The sequence below is a fragment of the Ceratina calcarata genome, unplaced genomic scaffold (genome assembly GCF_001652005.2).
Source record: "Ceratina calcarata isolate Rehan_Ccalc_2016 unplaced genomic scaffold, ASM165200v1 scaffold554.2, whole genome shotgun sequence".
Classification (NCBI taxonomy): Eukaryota; Metazoa; Arthropoda; class Insecta; order Hymenoptera; family Apidae; genus Ceratina; species Ceratina calcarata.
In genome coordinates, this window is record NW_017176727.1 from 927,480 (window position 1) to 943,825 (window position 16,346).

A 16,346-nucleotide genomic window follows, 5' to 3' on the forward strand; every position below is an offset into this window, starting at 1 on the left:
TAGTCATTCACTCCTCGATACCCTCACAACATTTTTAAAAATCTTGTAAAATTCTTGGAAGAATAAATGGAAGTACGAGTGAAATACGTTATGATATCAGTCGATATTAAATTAGAAGAGACTGTATGTTTTGAACATAACATAGAATAGATTTCTTAATCCAATGACAAACGAGTATGAGTAAGACACCAGATAGGTTTACTGACATTCCTTCACGGATGATTTTAAACCTCATATGGTATTCTACAACGTGTTCTTCTAGATACACGCCACGCATAAGAGGATTCCTGTTCCCTTACCTTTCTCTTTCTCTGCTGCTTGTTCTCCACACTTTTTCTCACCGTGACCGATCGGCTTACGGTAGCCGAAACTAGTCGAATGTAAATCGTCCAACATCCATAACAAGTATGTTTCAAAACACTCTCTACGGTAGTTTTAAGAAATTTAACGTATTCTCATAGACGTCACGCGATTAAGTCTGTGTGCCAGAAGTTAATATTCCACGACAGAATAAAGTCACAGTTTCTTTTCATCGTGCATAAATTAATTCTATCCCATCGAATACTATATATTACTAAATATTTTTAAATTCGTTGCTTTTCGCCAATAGTCAAGAAGTGAGCAATAAGCCGAGAACTTCTTTTTAAAAAGCTGGGGAGTGTAAAAGATGTAGCCTAAACTCACCGAGGGGGTGGTGCTTCTATGCATTCCCGGCTTAGGATGCGGAAGGGACGTATTCTTAGGATTGCCAGGGGGTCTTTGGCTCTCCCGTCTCGAGGGCGGCGGGGGTGGATGCGACAGAGGCCTGGCCGTGTTCCTCGGATGCTGCGGCCCTTGAAATTGGCCCCATGATTGGCGCGATACGTAGCCGACGTAACCGCCGGAAACGAATTGCGCGGACCCGTTCAGATGCGGCGGCGCCATTACCGCCGTTTGCTGCTGTTGACCGCCGTTTCGCATTTTCTCCTTTTTCTTATCCACTTTTTTGTTTCGTTTTCCCGTTGGTCGTAGTTATGTCAAATCAGTACACTCGCGGCTTCAATCACTAAATTAACATTCCGCAAAGGCAGCTGTTTCCTACGTTGCGACGGCTTATTGTAATCTCTCTCTCACTCTCTTGCCGCACATTTGAGACCTTAATTTCCTCCGGCACTTCGCGCTCCGCCACTTTTCTGCATTCAGATATTACTATATTTCGTTTCATTCCTTTTTTTCTCATCCGAGATAACATGAAATTCCGAAGGGATTTGCGAAATTCCAGAACGAGAGATACCGTATAAAATCGCCTAGAGCTGTTATATCTTATCGCGGAACGACACCGCGAAGCCGAACTAACGAAGAACAGACGCATAGGAGAATCATAACCGCGTTTTGTACTAAATTCGTATATGAAACTGTCACATGCTTTTAATAGAAGAAGCGTTTTCCCACAATAATTGATATCACTGCACGCTTACTTCATCGATAAATATGTGTCCTATACACTATAAATTCGTATTTGAAACAGAATGTCGATGAAATTCGGTGTCAGTGATACAGTGAATGAAAACCGATGAAATGATTTTAAGCTGAACCCCGCCCTGAGCGTGTCCCCCCGTTACGACCTACAAGCCACCAGGTTCTATCGATACGTCCGTGCGTTGAATTTCGATTCTGACGCGGTTTCGTCTGATCGATGTCATTCTCGGTTGACCCAGATTATCATCGATATCGGCGCATCTATTTTTACTAGACTCCAATAGAGTTTTCGCATTTTTTACAGGGACAAACGTCTACTTGCGAAACGCGTCACAAAGAGACCGATTCTCTTTACGTTCCATTTGCATTGAATGATTTGTACAAAGACATTGACATCTTTTCCGGATTAATACATCGAATTTATGTGAACGGAAGGCTAATGCTCTATCGCTTACAGAACAAATATTTTTCTCGACGAAGAAACATTCTCCAGTGGCCTTGAACATTTAAAAACGTCCTCGAAGACTATTTCGAATCCAGAAAACTAATTCAGTCCCTCGGACAGAGAATTATAAGGAAAATTAGAGCAGGTATATGCTCGGAAAATCGTTCGTTCGAATTTGTTTTCTCTTGCTTTTCCTTAAAAACCGCCTTCTTTCGTCTTCGTCCAAAACCCCTGTGTCTTCTCTCTACTGCGAGTTATCGGGGCCAGAAGTTAGACAAAAGCGAGGAAAAGAGTAGCTGGTACTGTTTTGTAGAAAGGAAAAAGATTTATGCGCAGTTAAAAAAATGACGGCAGCTTCAAGTTCGCACGTTCCAAGTTTTACGAGAACAGTTTTCAGCTTCAGATTCGTCTCTATCATCATCGTTCCATGCGATAAAACGTTCAGTCATAAAACCTTGGGCAGAATTTCTGCATTGTCCACTAAAAATGATACGGCTCAGATAATACAGAGGATCTATACGTTCTCGATAACGGCAGTAAATCATTTATGGCTCACAGAACTGTCTCGAGTGCTTTCACCCGTTCGATCCGTTCCTCGAACCACAAAAGTGGCCGACGTTTAAACGGAACGGCGCAAGTTCAGTGCCAAAACACAATACGGTCAACAGAATAAAAATTAGGCCCACTGAACGGTCGCATCGATGGAGCTTATAATCTGGGTCAGCAGGGGGCAAGATTCGGGGTGCAGGGAGCGCGATTGAGATTGAATCTCAATTTGCACTGGCACACGAACGGAATATCGAGCGTCCATAGGCCGAGTGAACGCGGTCACGAAAAAAAGATAGTCGCCTGGGAGTTCGAAAATCTTCCATCGAAGACGTGAAAAACGGTATTCCAAATCCGACGTCGAATAGTTCCAACTAACAATAAATTCGATCCTCAATTTTCGCTACCATCCTTCCACGAAGTTGGTGATCATTTTAAATTCATTCACCAGAAGCAAAGTGGTTTCGCCTTAATGAATATTCAGCGTAATGAATCGACGATGTTCTCGATCTATCAACGTCGACCCGCTGCCAATCTGTACGGTAAATTGTCCCGAGTAATGATCCTCGAGGCTGCGACGAAATAGGGAAAAAGAACGATCGTTGTACGTATCGCGCGTTTTCTACGCGTTAAGCCGACGTGAAAATTTTTATCTTGACAAAAGCAATATTTAAGAGAGAAAAAGTAGGAGCGTGATTAATTACGCGAGTGCGAGGCACGACAAGGAAGCTGAGGACGTCGGTGAATTAACCTAAATTACATCGACCGGGTACCGAGGGGGGGGAGTGGGAACAAACGAGATCGAGACCCATCGATCGGGATTAGGAAGAATAGACGCGTCACGTCATTCGTGATCACGCAACCGATCGGACACGCTCGAATAATTTTCAGGGTGGCAGCTTCCGGCTAAGTCTGCGTAGATGTAGAAGATCGAGTTCGCTGCACCATCGCATCGATACTCACACCGGCGACGGCGCTAAATCACCGAGCCGAACCGTGATTAACTCGGGATTCTCGTCCTCTCGTGTTCTAATCCTCGATCGTCCAAGAGAAAAGTATCGTTTGCGGTCGTTGCGCTTTTTCCATTTTCAACAATCGCGGTCATTCGCATCATTTGTTACAGTTCTCTTCATTTTTTCCCCCCTCTCTCTCTCTCTCTAGTCGATTTCTGCATAATTATTGCGATTGATCTAACGTTCTGCGGTGAAGGCGGTTGGTTACTATCAAACGCAACGCCACGTTAATATGCAGGTGTTTGAAAACAGGTCTAATATAATTGCCTCGCGGCTGTGAAGTTAGGTAACAAGGCGCATAAATTGCGCAAAGTATTCGAAACAGATTCCATCGCGCCGTTTATTTGTAGTCGCGAAAGACGTTTGGAGATAATTAAGCTTGCGGCCAAACGAGCTTCGAAAGTTTCTTGTCAAACTCTTTAACGAAAGAGCAACGCGATACAAACAGGGCAACAGTCTTTGCACCGAAGTACAGACCGATAAATTGAAAGTTTAAATGAATGCACCGTCGCGTCGTTCACGTTCATGGTGCAGAATCGCCGTTCGAGACAGAGGAACGACTTCGAACTTCTCGTTAAATAGTCTCTTTGGTCTGGTGCAGGATCAAAGAGCAGGGAACACGTTTTGGTCCTCTAATTACTTTCGCATTGTTTACCAAAGATCGAAGTTCGGGCTAAAGAGGAAATCTCGTTTTTGGTCGTCATCGCGAAAACCTTGCTCTCGTATCGCCGTTACGAACAGTGAAAACGTGGGAACGCCGTCAACGGATAGACAAAGGAAAGATGCATTACGCTGCACGATAGCGGGGATAATCGCACCATTTGCTTTGAATTAATCATGCGACGGACTACAATCTCATTTGTATGCGATGAATCTCTTTCGAAAATGCGAAGAATAGCAATGAACTTTAAAAACCATCCCGGAATATGATTTCCTTCAACAATATTACACGTCCAAACAGTAAAAGTTTATGCATATAATTACAAGTAATCGCGTTCTCCTATGCATACAATTTAAAGCGAACTTCGTGCACAATTACGAGGAAACCGTCAGTATTTACGAAGCCAATGCAGTTGTAAAGTAGACTTCCTAGATGAAGGTCTACTAGAAGGACGCGCAGTCGACTATAGTTATGCAGCGAAGGCGTCTCGAGGATAATCACGTGTTTCTTTTAAAATGCATACGCCCGTCGCATGTCGCATGTCCGTAGGTCGTCCGTCCCTCCGTTACTCGGAATAATTGGGGCTCGATTGGTTGCACGTGCGTTCAGGTGATGCACACACGCTTTCCTGCTTGGCTTGCTGTTCGATAGGCGACCGTTAATAATTGTTAATCGTGACGCGTAGGCGGATACGAAAGCGTGTGGCTTTATTAGGGAACGCAATGTGCCGTGGGATCGGCCGCGCAATAGCCCTGGTAAACGTTGTCTTTTTACGGTGCACCGTGTTGAATTGGGAAAGGAATCTCCGGTGTCCGAGGTTTCGTTCACGGTACAGGAGAAACGCGTTTCCTTTGTGAGCTACGGAATATAATCGTTCATAGACGCGAAAAATTCGTAGGGATACGTTGTTCGAGAAGCACGTTTCGCGGTTAAGTGGATTGACGCATTCATGGTCAGACACGCTACCTACTGTTATTCGAAGGCCCGACCGTAGGCGTTCGGTCGATCATTCGTTCGGTTATTGTCGATACGTATTATGTACCTTGACATTTTTATAGCGGACTATTCGGAGCTGAAGTTCATTACGCTACTATTGAAACTCCTAACTTGAAAGTGATTTGAAATCGACTTTCAATCAGTTCGGACATGGATTCCTCTTCGAAGATAAATGTTATTTCACTTCAATCTCGTGGTACATTACAATCTCTCCTTTTGATTGTTACTTATCAAATCTTTGGAACTCGCGAAAGAAGCGAATTCGCGAAGTACTGGTCGCAATCTCATATCAGACTGGCTCACAGAGAAATCCCGCCTAGCAACCGAGGGAAGTGTTGAAGCGTAGTTCAATCTACCGTAAAAAGAAATACCTGGTTTCAGTTGAAAATCGTCCTATTTCTTAAGTGCCTTGAAGGAGACATTTTAAGCGACACATTTCCCCGCACAATAGAAAATCGCTCGAGTCAGGTATGTATCGCAACCACATGTTTCTCTTCTTTGGAGAAGAATGAGGCGCTTTCCACGATTGGACGGAATACGTATGCAAGCAACTAGAGGAAAAAAAGAGGAAGCAGAGAAATTCCAGCCGCCTGACTTAGTGGTTTTGGTCGGCGAAACTGGGGCTACCTAATCCCCTTAATCGTTCTACTACACGCTCGCAGGTGACTATTTAGGTATATACGTACGCGAAGCGGCACCCGAAACAGAAAGATGCCTTTCTAAGCGAAGAGAGAAGGAAACGGAATCAAGTCTTGGGGGAAACTCGGGCATTCTTTGAAACGTTGCCGTTCACGTTCGCATTGTGTGTGTAGCGGTAGCGGGGAAAATCGCAGGAAAAATTAGCGACTTTCATTACGTCGAGCACGCGCTCGCGATGCACGGCTGTGTTCCATAGCACGCGGACGAGGGATCCCCGGCGTTTTTACTGATGCAACTCTCGGCAAGCGCCAACAATTTTTCGTTTCGACTCGCGCCAGCGAAACAACCCACACGAGTGCATGCGTACGTACACCGACAGGCCGAATGCACCTGCTGTACACGTAGCTTCCATTACTACGTACAATAACTTCTTGTGTAATTTTTGAACGGCAGCTGGCATAACGGTATCGTTGAGCGTGTTGCCTCGCCTCGAGAAGCGCTGCCGCGATTAGAATTAACGTTTCTTCGGCCTACCGGCACCTGCTGCATCGCGAAACATGATCGACCGACCGACCGGCTGAATCGAATCGACGCGTAACAGAGGGAAATTGAACGAGGAAAGCGGCGCTTTCTCTGCCTTACACGTTTTGCGAAATAATATCGTGCCTTTGTTATCGACTGTTTTAACGTCGATTCATTTATTTTTCTGGAATTCTCGCGTGCGTTTTTTTTATTCCTCTCCGTGCATAATCGATAAAAACAACCGAGTAAAGAGACGACGTCAATGGAAAAACGTAAACGAAACATGCGTTCAAATAATTGTATACCAGGTGCACTTCCAGCTTTCATTGCAAAAAGTGTTTGCTCGATTATCGACGCGCGGCCATTGCTTCCACAAACGTGCTTCGTTAAACCCATAGGAGGAGGTACACCGATAACACATTTTTATGCATCAATTATAACGCGAAATAGCGGACGCGGCCTGAAAACCAGACACAAGGTTCGATGGGACACGTTTTTTCTCTCTTTTTCTCTGCGCGATTTTTCAGTACGTTTGAATTACATTTCCTGCACCAGGAAATTTTCTAATGGCATGCGCGAAAAAAGGAAATGCAAACGCGCCGGTACCGGTGCACAGGCGCGGATATATGTATGATATACATGTATCAGGCGATAAAAAGAATATCGGTCACTGACTTTCGCTCGAACCTGCTTCGCGACCACGCATCGACCAACGTATACCATTCGCTTTACCGATTTATCCGTGTACAGTCTAATTACTATTTAAGTCAATTCAACAATTACAGTCAATTGCTGAAGAACATCCTCGATGTTTTTCTGAATCACTTCTTGCACGCGTGATATACGTCCGCAAAACAGAAAGCGACTTTTCATGCAACGAGGTAAAATCGATCCGACGCCGGATCGTGACGAGCGTAACGCGAATATCCTGCCGAGGAGACAGAACGTGACGAAGATTTAAGGAACAATGCGGGACTCGTGAAATGCCTAATTTATATAACGTCACGCAGCCAGGTCTCGATCCCTTTTCTCTTTCCGCGCGTTGCCAGTGAAAGTGAGCGAGCTGCGTTGCGCGGATAACCGGCGACGAACATACAATAAAAGCGATCGCGTCGAACGAGAACTCGTTTTTTCTTCGAAAAAATAGTACTCGAAAAGTATTTTGGTTACTATTCGTTGTTCAAAAGAAAATTTTATGCAAGATATATTCGTGGTGATTCGGTACGTATTTATCAAATCGATTGACAAATTAATAATGGAACGAAACGTTCCTCTAATCTCGATTACGATTAATAAACGGTCAGTGACTAAACTTGTTTCCATTCACATCGAGTCTGTTTATTGCAAAAAACAGCGACTGTATTGCTCTATATACGATAAAAAGAGCTTTGTATACAAAAGACCAAAGGGAAAAACGCGAATTTTCAAGTGGCATCGTATCGACATGCACGGGTTTCAAAGCGCGCACTTTATTATTTTTTCGTGGGTCAACGCTGTTTCACCGGTATTTTTTCTTTGGGACTTTTAAACGAAAGTCAATGACTGCCATGTATATCCAGCCGTCCCCCTGGCCCGTTCCTCCCTTTCTCGTTGTTCTCCTCAGTGCGGCAGGACAAGCCGTTTCTGCATTGCCAAGCGAGACAACCAAATCGCGGAGGTTAAAGCGCGTTACTAAAGGGAGAAGGAGAGACACAGAGTGAGGCATGGCACACAGCGATCCTTGAATATTTTCCCGGTTAATTACGAGCGTCGAAGGAGCGCTTTTCATTCGCTAGACGGATGGAAGAGTTAAGTAACGACCACTTTCACTCATTTCCACCGGACGACCCTCGGGTCGCTTTGGCCTCCCCTTTTTTTTCTCTATGAAAATTCACAGGCCCGCGGAATCACGAAAACTCCGCGCTCAGGTTTTCCTGTGCCACGCCAAGCAGCATCTTCTCACGTTTTTCTGACTTTTAACGAGAACGCGTCTCTTTGATCCTTTTCCTCTCTCGAGAACACGGCTACTTTCCACAGAAATATTTCTACCTTCCTACCGGCGCGCCATCAGATCGTTTTGCTTTTTTTTACTCTTATCCTTAGATAGGCAGCAGGGCCATCAACGAGAAAACCCGATCCCTCAGCGGGGAACAATAATTATTTCGAGCAGTCTTTTTCTCTTTCTCTCACGGCCATGAGGTGCTCTCGCCTAGATGCGGCAGGCAAAGCCTGTACAGGCCATTTTATGCTCTAGATATCTCGACCACTATAGAAGAATTAACCTACCGTGCCCGAAAGCACCACTACCTTACTTATCCTGACAACCACGTCCTGTCCGGGACGTCGTACGATCGTTCAACCGACCGAAACAATTGCCAGGAATTCGTTTTCCTCGCGAGAAGAACAAGACATCGTCTCTGATGATATCATCGACCAATCTGTTGTCACGGAAACGTCGTGCCAGAAGCAACGAACCAGCAACGGAATAAAACCCGTAGATACATAGTAAGAAGTGGCATCGTTTAACATCCTAAGATTGACTCGCGAAGGCACGACAGTGCGCATAAACGTCCTGCCCCTCTGCTTGACATTTAAATGTCAACATGCTGCGAGCGCGCAATACTCGTTCACAAAATTGCCTGTCGCGTTTTCGAGGACGTTTCCCCTGTCTGAAGCATCTTAAGAAGAAACAACGTTCCGTCGGATGACGGGACATGATTCGAAGAAATCGATGCGAGAAAATGTGTCGAAGCGTCGGTGTTCTCCACAAATCGATGCGCAAGTTTATCGTCGCGAACGGACAAGATAATCGTGCGTACCACCCTGATGTAACATATGTTCTCTCGCGAGTACGCGCGTTTATCAAGCGGATATTCCTTCTCGTTTTTCAACTCGTTCTGCATTCCACAACATCGCCCTCGGTACGAATTATTTGTTCGGATCAGACCTGGAAAAGTCGATCCATCGATCACTGCTCGACACTCACCGATTGCCCGACTCTTTCCACAGGCGTTCACTATCGGTTAGTTATGCGATCATCGTAGAACTTTTTCGAGTTCACTAGTAACACTAAATCCATTTCTCTTTTCTGTTCGCACTACACTGTTCACGTTTCATCCATTTCGCAAGGGAGTTGCTCACATTTTCGCGGACACGCCGTGTACGTTACACTTTGAAACGTGGAACGTAACTACGAATCGCGAGAAAGAAACGCGGTTTTTCGCAGCCAGAACGGCTGGACTAGCTGACCGGTTACTTGTCAGTTATTGTCCGCGGCTGCTTTCGAACTGACACGCGGTGCAGCGCAGCGCGAAGAAAGGCGCGGGAGAGACCGCTGCGAGCGGCTTACCGTGGGACATCAAACAGGATCGGAGAAGGGGAAAGGCCTGGAGAATGGTCGCTGGACGATACCGACACCCGATAGATACCGTAAACTCGTTGCTCCGGGTTCGACTAGCGAACAGAGATCTCTTACGACTTGTCTTTTGCAAAGAAAACCTGATTCCCCGAGCGACTTGGTCTAAGCGTAACAGGAAGAATTGCGGATGAGTTGACCGTGTACTTTTCTAGATAATTAGAAAATGGCAAGTAGAAACTAAGGGCTTGTTAAATTCAAGAAAAGAGACCAGAGTTATTCCATTTTCAATTGAGATTTCTGATTTACAATCGTTATTTGAAATCATAGACACATTTATGTTAATTAAAATGTTTAAGTCTTGCGTCTCGTGACTTTTGGTAAGAATTTTTTTCTCGAATCCTACAATTATATTCTTATTTCTTGCTGGCCGGTATGTAAGACTGATCGAAAGCAAAATAAAAGTTGGTATGGGTTCGTGGCCTCTTGGTGACGCAAAACGGCGACCGGTCCGGTTCGTTTTGATACCTATCACAACGTCACGATTGGAATGGGTGAATATTCATAAGCGTGTTAACCTTGATCGAAACGATAATGGGACACGCGATACGCAAGAGGTTGGAGCCCCTCCTTCAAGGCCTTGAAAAGGTTGTGATCGGTGATCGAGCTTACGGGCCGCCGGCCACGACGATGACAATGATTACGAAATTACATGCCGATCGGTCTAAGAGACCACGCTTTACTGAGCGTGAACGTAATCTATCGAGTCAATGTTGATTCGAACGCCGTCCAAGTTGCAAAATCGAATTAGGTCGAATAAACGGTTCAGCGACAGAAACGCTCATTTACAACTTCTTTAAATCAAATATATTAAACTATTTTGACCTTTAACGAAATGCATAAAATCATTCTCAGCCTGCCGGCAAAGAACACAACGGATTTGTATGAATTTAATAAAGACCTCGAGCGATATGTGTTCACTCGTCAGACTCATAAACTCCCGGTAAAATTGAAACTACTCGGTCGGCCGACCTCGGTGCCGACGTAAACCGACCAATACTTCTGTTGGTCGTCCAATTATTTTAATCTTGTTGAAAAAACAGGCATTTAACGTTGCGGTGCATACGAAATAACTCGGCTCGTTTCGTGCCGTTTTATTATTTGCACGTCGAACACTTTTTGCTTAGCGCTCGAAGAAAAAGTAGTGAATTCCTATGTAAATCAACTCGCAGGAAATGATTGACGGCTATTTAGAATCACTGATGATTCAAAGCCGCGCGTTTACCATTGAAAGACTACGAAGTAACCGAACGCGAACCAACGAACCGGAAACAAATGAATTCAAATAAACGGCAGGCATTTCCCGTTGTTAATGGATTTTCACTATTACGCGATAAGTACTCTACTAACACCGATCTTCTTGTTCCTCTTCCCTAGTCCGAACGATTTACTATCCATTTACTTCAGCTTGCAATGTACGAGACTGTGTGCGAGATAATTTCACCGACAACCACTTTCTTTTCCGCGATACGAACGCATCAGACGTAATAATTACGCGGTGATCGCGTTGATAATGGACGGGAGTTACGATTACAATTGCAGAGAAACAATCGGCTCCACGCTGGCGCGCGCCCGGTGATGAAATTTTACCGGCTAATGATAGCCGATGAACGTGGGCGTGTAATATTTTGTAATATCTCTACAGCGGCAGACTGCGACAGCGTATACTTACAATTAGACGGTATGAACTCCTATCTCCAGTTTTGATGTAAACCAACTCAACGTGCCTACTAACGAACAGCTTAATGACTGTAATAATATGGACTGTCTCTCATCTGCGAATAATTGACGTGACTCCGTCGTGTAGTTGGCTTTAGAGAGGGTCTAATCCCGGTTCGAAAAATACTAGATTTATGGTTGGATCGAATTCCCAAGAATAAGCGAGTGCTTTTCATGTTATCGTACAATTTCACGAAAGTGCTAGCTGATGAAATTGCGGGCAGTACGAAAGAATAACAGAATCCTGTTTACGCTTATGGAGCAAAAGGAAGCAAACGGTACAACGGGAAGTCGCATTATTCGATAGGCTATTGTTCGAAGATCACGGTTGAGCAACGTTCAGGACCAGGTACCGTCGCGTTGGCGAACACGGTTTTATTTCGATATTCTTCAGCATCGCTCCGTCGAACATCGTGGTATTGCAAACACCGATGTGAATTATCGAGCACCGCCGTCGAGACTTTCGATTTGATCGCGCAGAAGGAATTGAAATTCCATTTACTTTCGTGCTCTCGATCGTTATTAAATCGTATGTATGAATGAAAACACCTAGATTCGACTGCTTCAATATTAGTTCTGCTCGCCCAGCACCGAGAATTCTGTTACTGAGCTTTACAAACTGACTCATTGTTTTAAAAACAATGAAATCAATTCATGTCCAACGATTCCTTGGACAGTGAAGGCCGGACAAATTAGATTACGCCGGTCGTTAGGAGCGAACATATATACATTCTCTAAATTTTTCATGGAGGCAATCATGCAATGGGTGGATAGATCGCAATCGATAGGTCATAATTGAAGTTATCGCTTGGAATTGAGTCGAACGGCGTCGAGAAATCAATGACGCTACCAAAGGGAACGAGAGGGAATAACAAACAAGCTTGCTCCTCCATGAATTGGATCGCACCTGAACGTCGGCTCTTATTTCAACTGCTGATACCCTCGCGCTCGAATCTATAGAGACGTGATCCATAAAAAAATCATTCGAGTTCGTCGCGTCCCGATCGAGATACGATACACATACGGATGTATGTATTATACGCAGAAATTTAGAGCACGATGATCACGATAAACTTAATCACCGTACGGGCAATACTCGGGGGCATGTCGCGCTCATCGAGAAAATTATTCTTAAAGCGTGCGAACCGATCGTTCGTTGCACGTTGGCAACGAGCGCGAGCCATCTTATAAATTTTAATCATGACTCGAGCCTCGTGATATCGTCGAGGAACACTTAAACGTATTTCTCGGTGGACGAAACGAGACAAGAGGTGCTTCAACTTCAGGGCGAACGAACCTTAGCCAAGCGCAATTTCATGGCTTCGAAGCTTGAAGGCCCAAAACGCTCGAGTGACATTAGCGTGATCAAGGTTCATCGTGAAAATAAAAATTTATTGTGGCGACGTCGATTTAATAATAACATCAACGAAAAAGATTGATATTTCGTTGCTTCTTAAAGAGTTGCAATTGCTTTAATACAAGGGACTCTTGACGTAGAAAAAAATGTTTTTTTAATCTACAAAACTACACGAACTTATTAACCAACCAGCAGCGCGTTTATTTCGTACAAGAGATTTGAGAGTCATATTTCTCATAGGATTTATCGAGATGGAAGTTGGAGTAGGAAAGAGTGATCCAGAGGGCGATGGCTCGACACAAGGGCTGAATCACAAGCGCGTATCGTCGGCCGGCTATTAAATTTTAATGGTATCGTCTCTGTGGAATGAATTTTAATAATGACGAGTATCAACGAACGCGATTTAAAATCCGAGCGACGCGTAGACGTATTTTTGCGAGGCCGGCTCGCAAATAAATCCTCCCCCGTCCGGCGTTTACGGCCGTTCTCAACAAGACACGAGAGAACATGAATTCAGGAGGGCCGACTTTCCGTCGCGTCGTCGCAGTGTTCCATCACGTATAAATGGTTCATTAGTCTCAGGCTTTGACTTACGGCATAACCGTATAAAAACAACGTACAAGAGAACGGGCCTCTCTGTTCTTTCGTATTTATAAGCGACGTTGAACGATCGGAGAATGGAAGCTAACAACGGTGATCGGTCGCGCGGTATCTCTCTGTGAACGCTGGAAGAGATCACAATACTTCATGGTGGCCGTGTTTGTTAATTGCCGAGCGATGCTAACGGTTTGAAGAAAGTGCGAAGTGAACTTTCTAGCCGATTGTGAAGATCATTCGATGCAAAAATCCGATCTCGAGTAGTAGTTCATGAGTAGCATCCATGAAATATGTCGTTTGAATTAAATGGGAATGTCACGGGAAACAGTACAATGGAATGGTAACGATCATACGCGACCGTGTATATAGATACGTGTGTATAATGCTGCGTATCCGTTTTGCAATGCAGGAGAACTAAAATATCGTTGCACAACTCCTGGCTGCACAATGGCGCGAAGTATAGCCGAGTGAAAGGCGACGAGATATCGCGAGGCGCTTGAAACTAACACGAGTAATCGAATATACCTATACGTCGTCGCATTTACAGTTACGCGATACATCCATAAATATCTTTACGGACTTTTGCGAGTATATAACTATTTTCCGATATACATATAAGATCTGACTTTATTTTAACTCCTGAGATCTACTTCTCTCGAAGCTTTGTTACTAAGACTGTTGAATAATGTTAAGTGAATCACTGATCTTTCAAAGCGAATCCAATTTTTCAGTTTCTCCTTTTGATGAAATTTCAGCTGAGTGTTGCTCCATCTTTCGTTCGGTCGTCTAATTGAGAACGAATACCGTTTGCCAGCGCCTGAATTTTTTCCTTACTTGAAAATTTTCGAAAGAGGCTTATACGAAGAGAAGAAAAGAATTGTTTTACGGTAGATGGAACGGAACAGGCGATGCGAAGAGTCGTGCCAGAACAGGAGTGACATAATCGCAGCACGATCGATATGCTCGCGTTATCGAGTGTTAGAAATACGTTCATGGGGTCGACCGCGTTACGAATTTGCCCCAATTGTGTCTGGACTGGTCACGAGTCTCCTTGCTCCATCGGTGATGAAATTTTCGACGTCGATTGGCTGCCGGATAAAGACCTCCGATCGCCACAATCGACAAGAGTCTCGACGATCGACCGCGTCCTAAATAAATTACATTTCACAGCGAGATTGATCCGGTTCGACGCGTGCTGGATGGTCTAATTTCCTACCCTTCGCTTCAGACCGAAAGACATCGTGATATCGCAGTCGTCTTTATGAAATTCGCAAACGAATTATTAAGATTTTCAAAGCAGAAATGCATCGAAGACGATTGGCATACGTTAACTAAAGAGCGGTAAAATTCGTTTGCCTTTCGGTGCTTTGACATTTGACATCGGGGTACGTTGCAGGGCCAGAAGTCAGACACACGGCAAAGATTGAAATTGAGCGTCGATATCGCGCTTCGCAATCGAGATAAATGAAATTTTGAAGTTCGAGAACTCCACCTGCGAGTCGTGGCTCTCTCGCGAGCAGCGCGCAAGTTTCTCCGTATCGCTATAGTGAAATCTTCCAAGCCGTCGGAAGTTTCCTAAATACATCCATCTTAGGTGGGAAGACGCTTGTAACAACAAGTATGCGTGCAAAGCCACTTTTAAAAAGAGCTCCGCCGGGACACGACAAACTTGTCTTTCAGAGGCAACGGAGCCGCGCGATGCAAACTGCAGTTTTTCATTTATTTGAGTGCACATCGTGCACGGGTTAGTTCCTTTTTCCTTTAAATTACAAGAAACTTTGTACACCACGTTATTTATGCAGCTATCCGGTTTATCGGATTATGCCGTAACGTCTAACTTAATTTATTCGTTGGTAGCACGGTCCAACGATGGTCACGACCACGTTCAATACCTGATACGATGATACGGATATACACTAAACGATACAGAGAGCAATCGTTTACTCGAACAGTCGAACCACTAACAAGTTCGGCAAATACTATAGATACGGTTGCAATCGAACTTCCAGCTAGCAGTTTACTATAACTTACATTAAATGATGCGCGTTTACTATCAACGATAGAAACTATTTACATCGAATCTGAACTATCCACTTGACCGTGCTGCAATCACGAAAATTTCGGTCATTTATGTAGCCTCGATCTCAACCGAGCTTCCCTGGCGTTATTTATCGTCCCGTATTTGATTCGATTAAACATTGACTTGGCATCGGATTCCTGGAAGCGCGGTGACAAAAATGTAGACAATCCTCCATTAATAAATCGAGCGTCGTAAATTGGCTAATGTTCGTTGTAAATTATTCATAAGAATCTCGTGCAGGACAACGGAGATAGCTCTTTCTTCTCCGGGCATTCGACTGAGCGTATTTATGAGCCACGTGGCACCTCAATCTTACGTGAGTCAAATCGCAATTTAAGTAGGCCTCGAACTTCTTCGGGTAAACGAGATTTATAGCTGGATGAGATGTATCTGGCCGCGTTCTCGTTCGAAGTTTATCATCCTAAACACAGGAGGAAGGTTCGATTCCTCGTGTCGCCCGACCGGCTCATAAATGATATATCGGAAGGGATGCAATCGTTAGTAAATACTTGATGACACGCGCTCTGGGGATGGAATACCAATTGGCCTCGGGTTCCACCGCATGGCGCGAGTTTCTAGGAAGCTTGCCAATTCTGGCATTACGAGGCTTGAAGTAGAACGGATGGCTGGCAAGCCGTAAGAAAGGGTAGCTCGAAAGTGGGATAAGGGCTCGTAGGATATTCGATTTTTCTGGAGAGGCTACGAGCAACTGCGGGGAAATACGTTTTCGTAGGGTTAAACGCATCGCTGAATGAAATTCTCGACCACACATTTGCATTCGCATGACTGGAAAGCTTGAGCGTATCGTAAAGCATGAAGGTAGCACGGGGTACAGACGCGTTTGAAAAATCGTTAAGGATGTATTGGCTATACAGTCAATCCCAAAAGTTTATGCACTTTAGAAACGCATTTTTTAAAA

The 16,346-nt window shown here is 44.5% G+C and overlaps 1 protein-coding gene across 4 annotated transcripts in view; it reads right to left on the bottom strand.

The window, feature by feature from the left end:
* The window catches only part of GckIII (Germinal centre kinase III), a 77,575-nt gene that overhangs the window by 22,093 nt on the left and 39,136 nt on the right, over positions 1–16,346 (bottom strand). The window contains exons 1-2 of one of the 4 annotated variants that reach the window (XM_018031623.2): positions 9,246–9,541; positions 685–1,172 (exon numbers count right to left, since the gene is read on the bottom strand). The exons of 2 other annotated variants lie outside the window; for them this stretch is intronic. In XM_018031623.2, coding sequence (XP_017887112.1) covers positions 685–960 — 276 coding nt within the window. In that variant the 5' untranslated portion in view covers positions 961–1,172; positions 9,246–9,541. Of the gene's footprint in view, positions 1–684; positions 1,173–9,206; positions 9,542–16,346 lie in introns of those variants that run through there. One more of the 4 variants, XM_026817022.1, reaches the window with a different exon arrangement.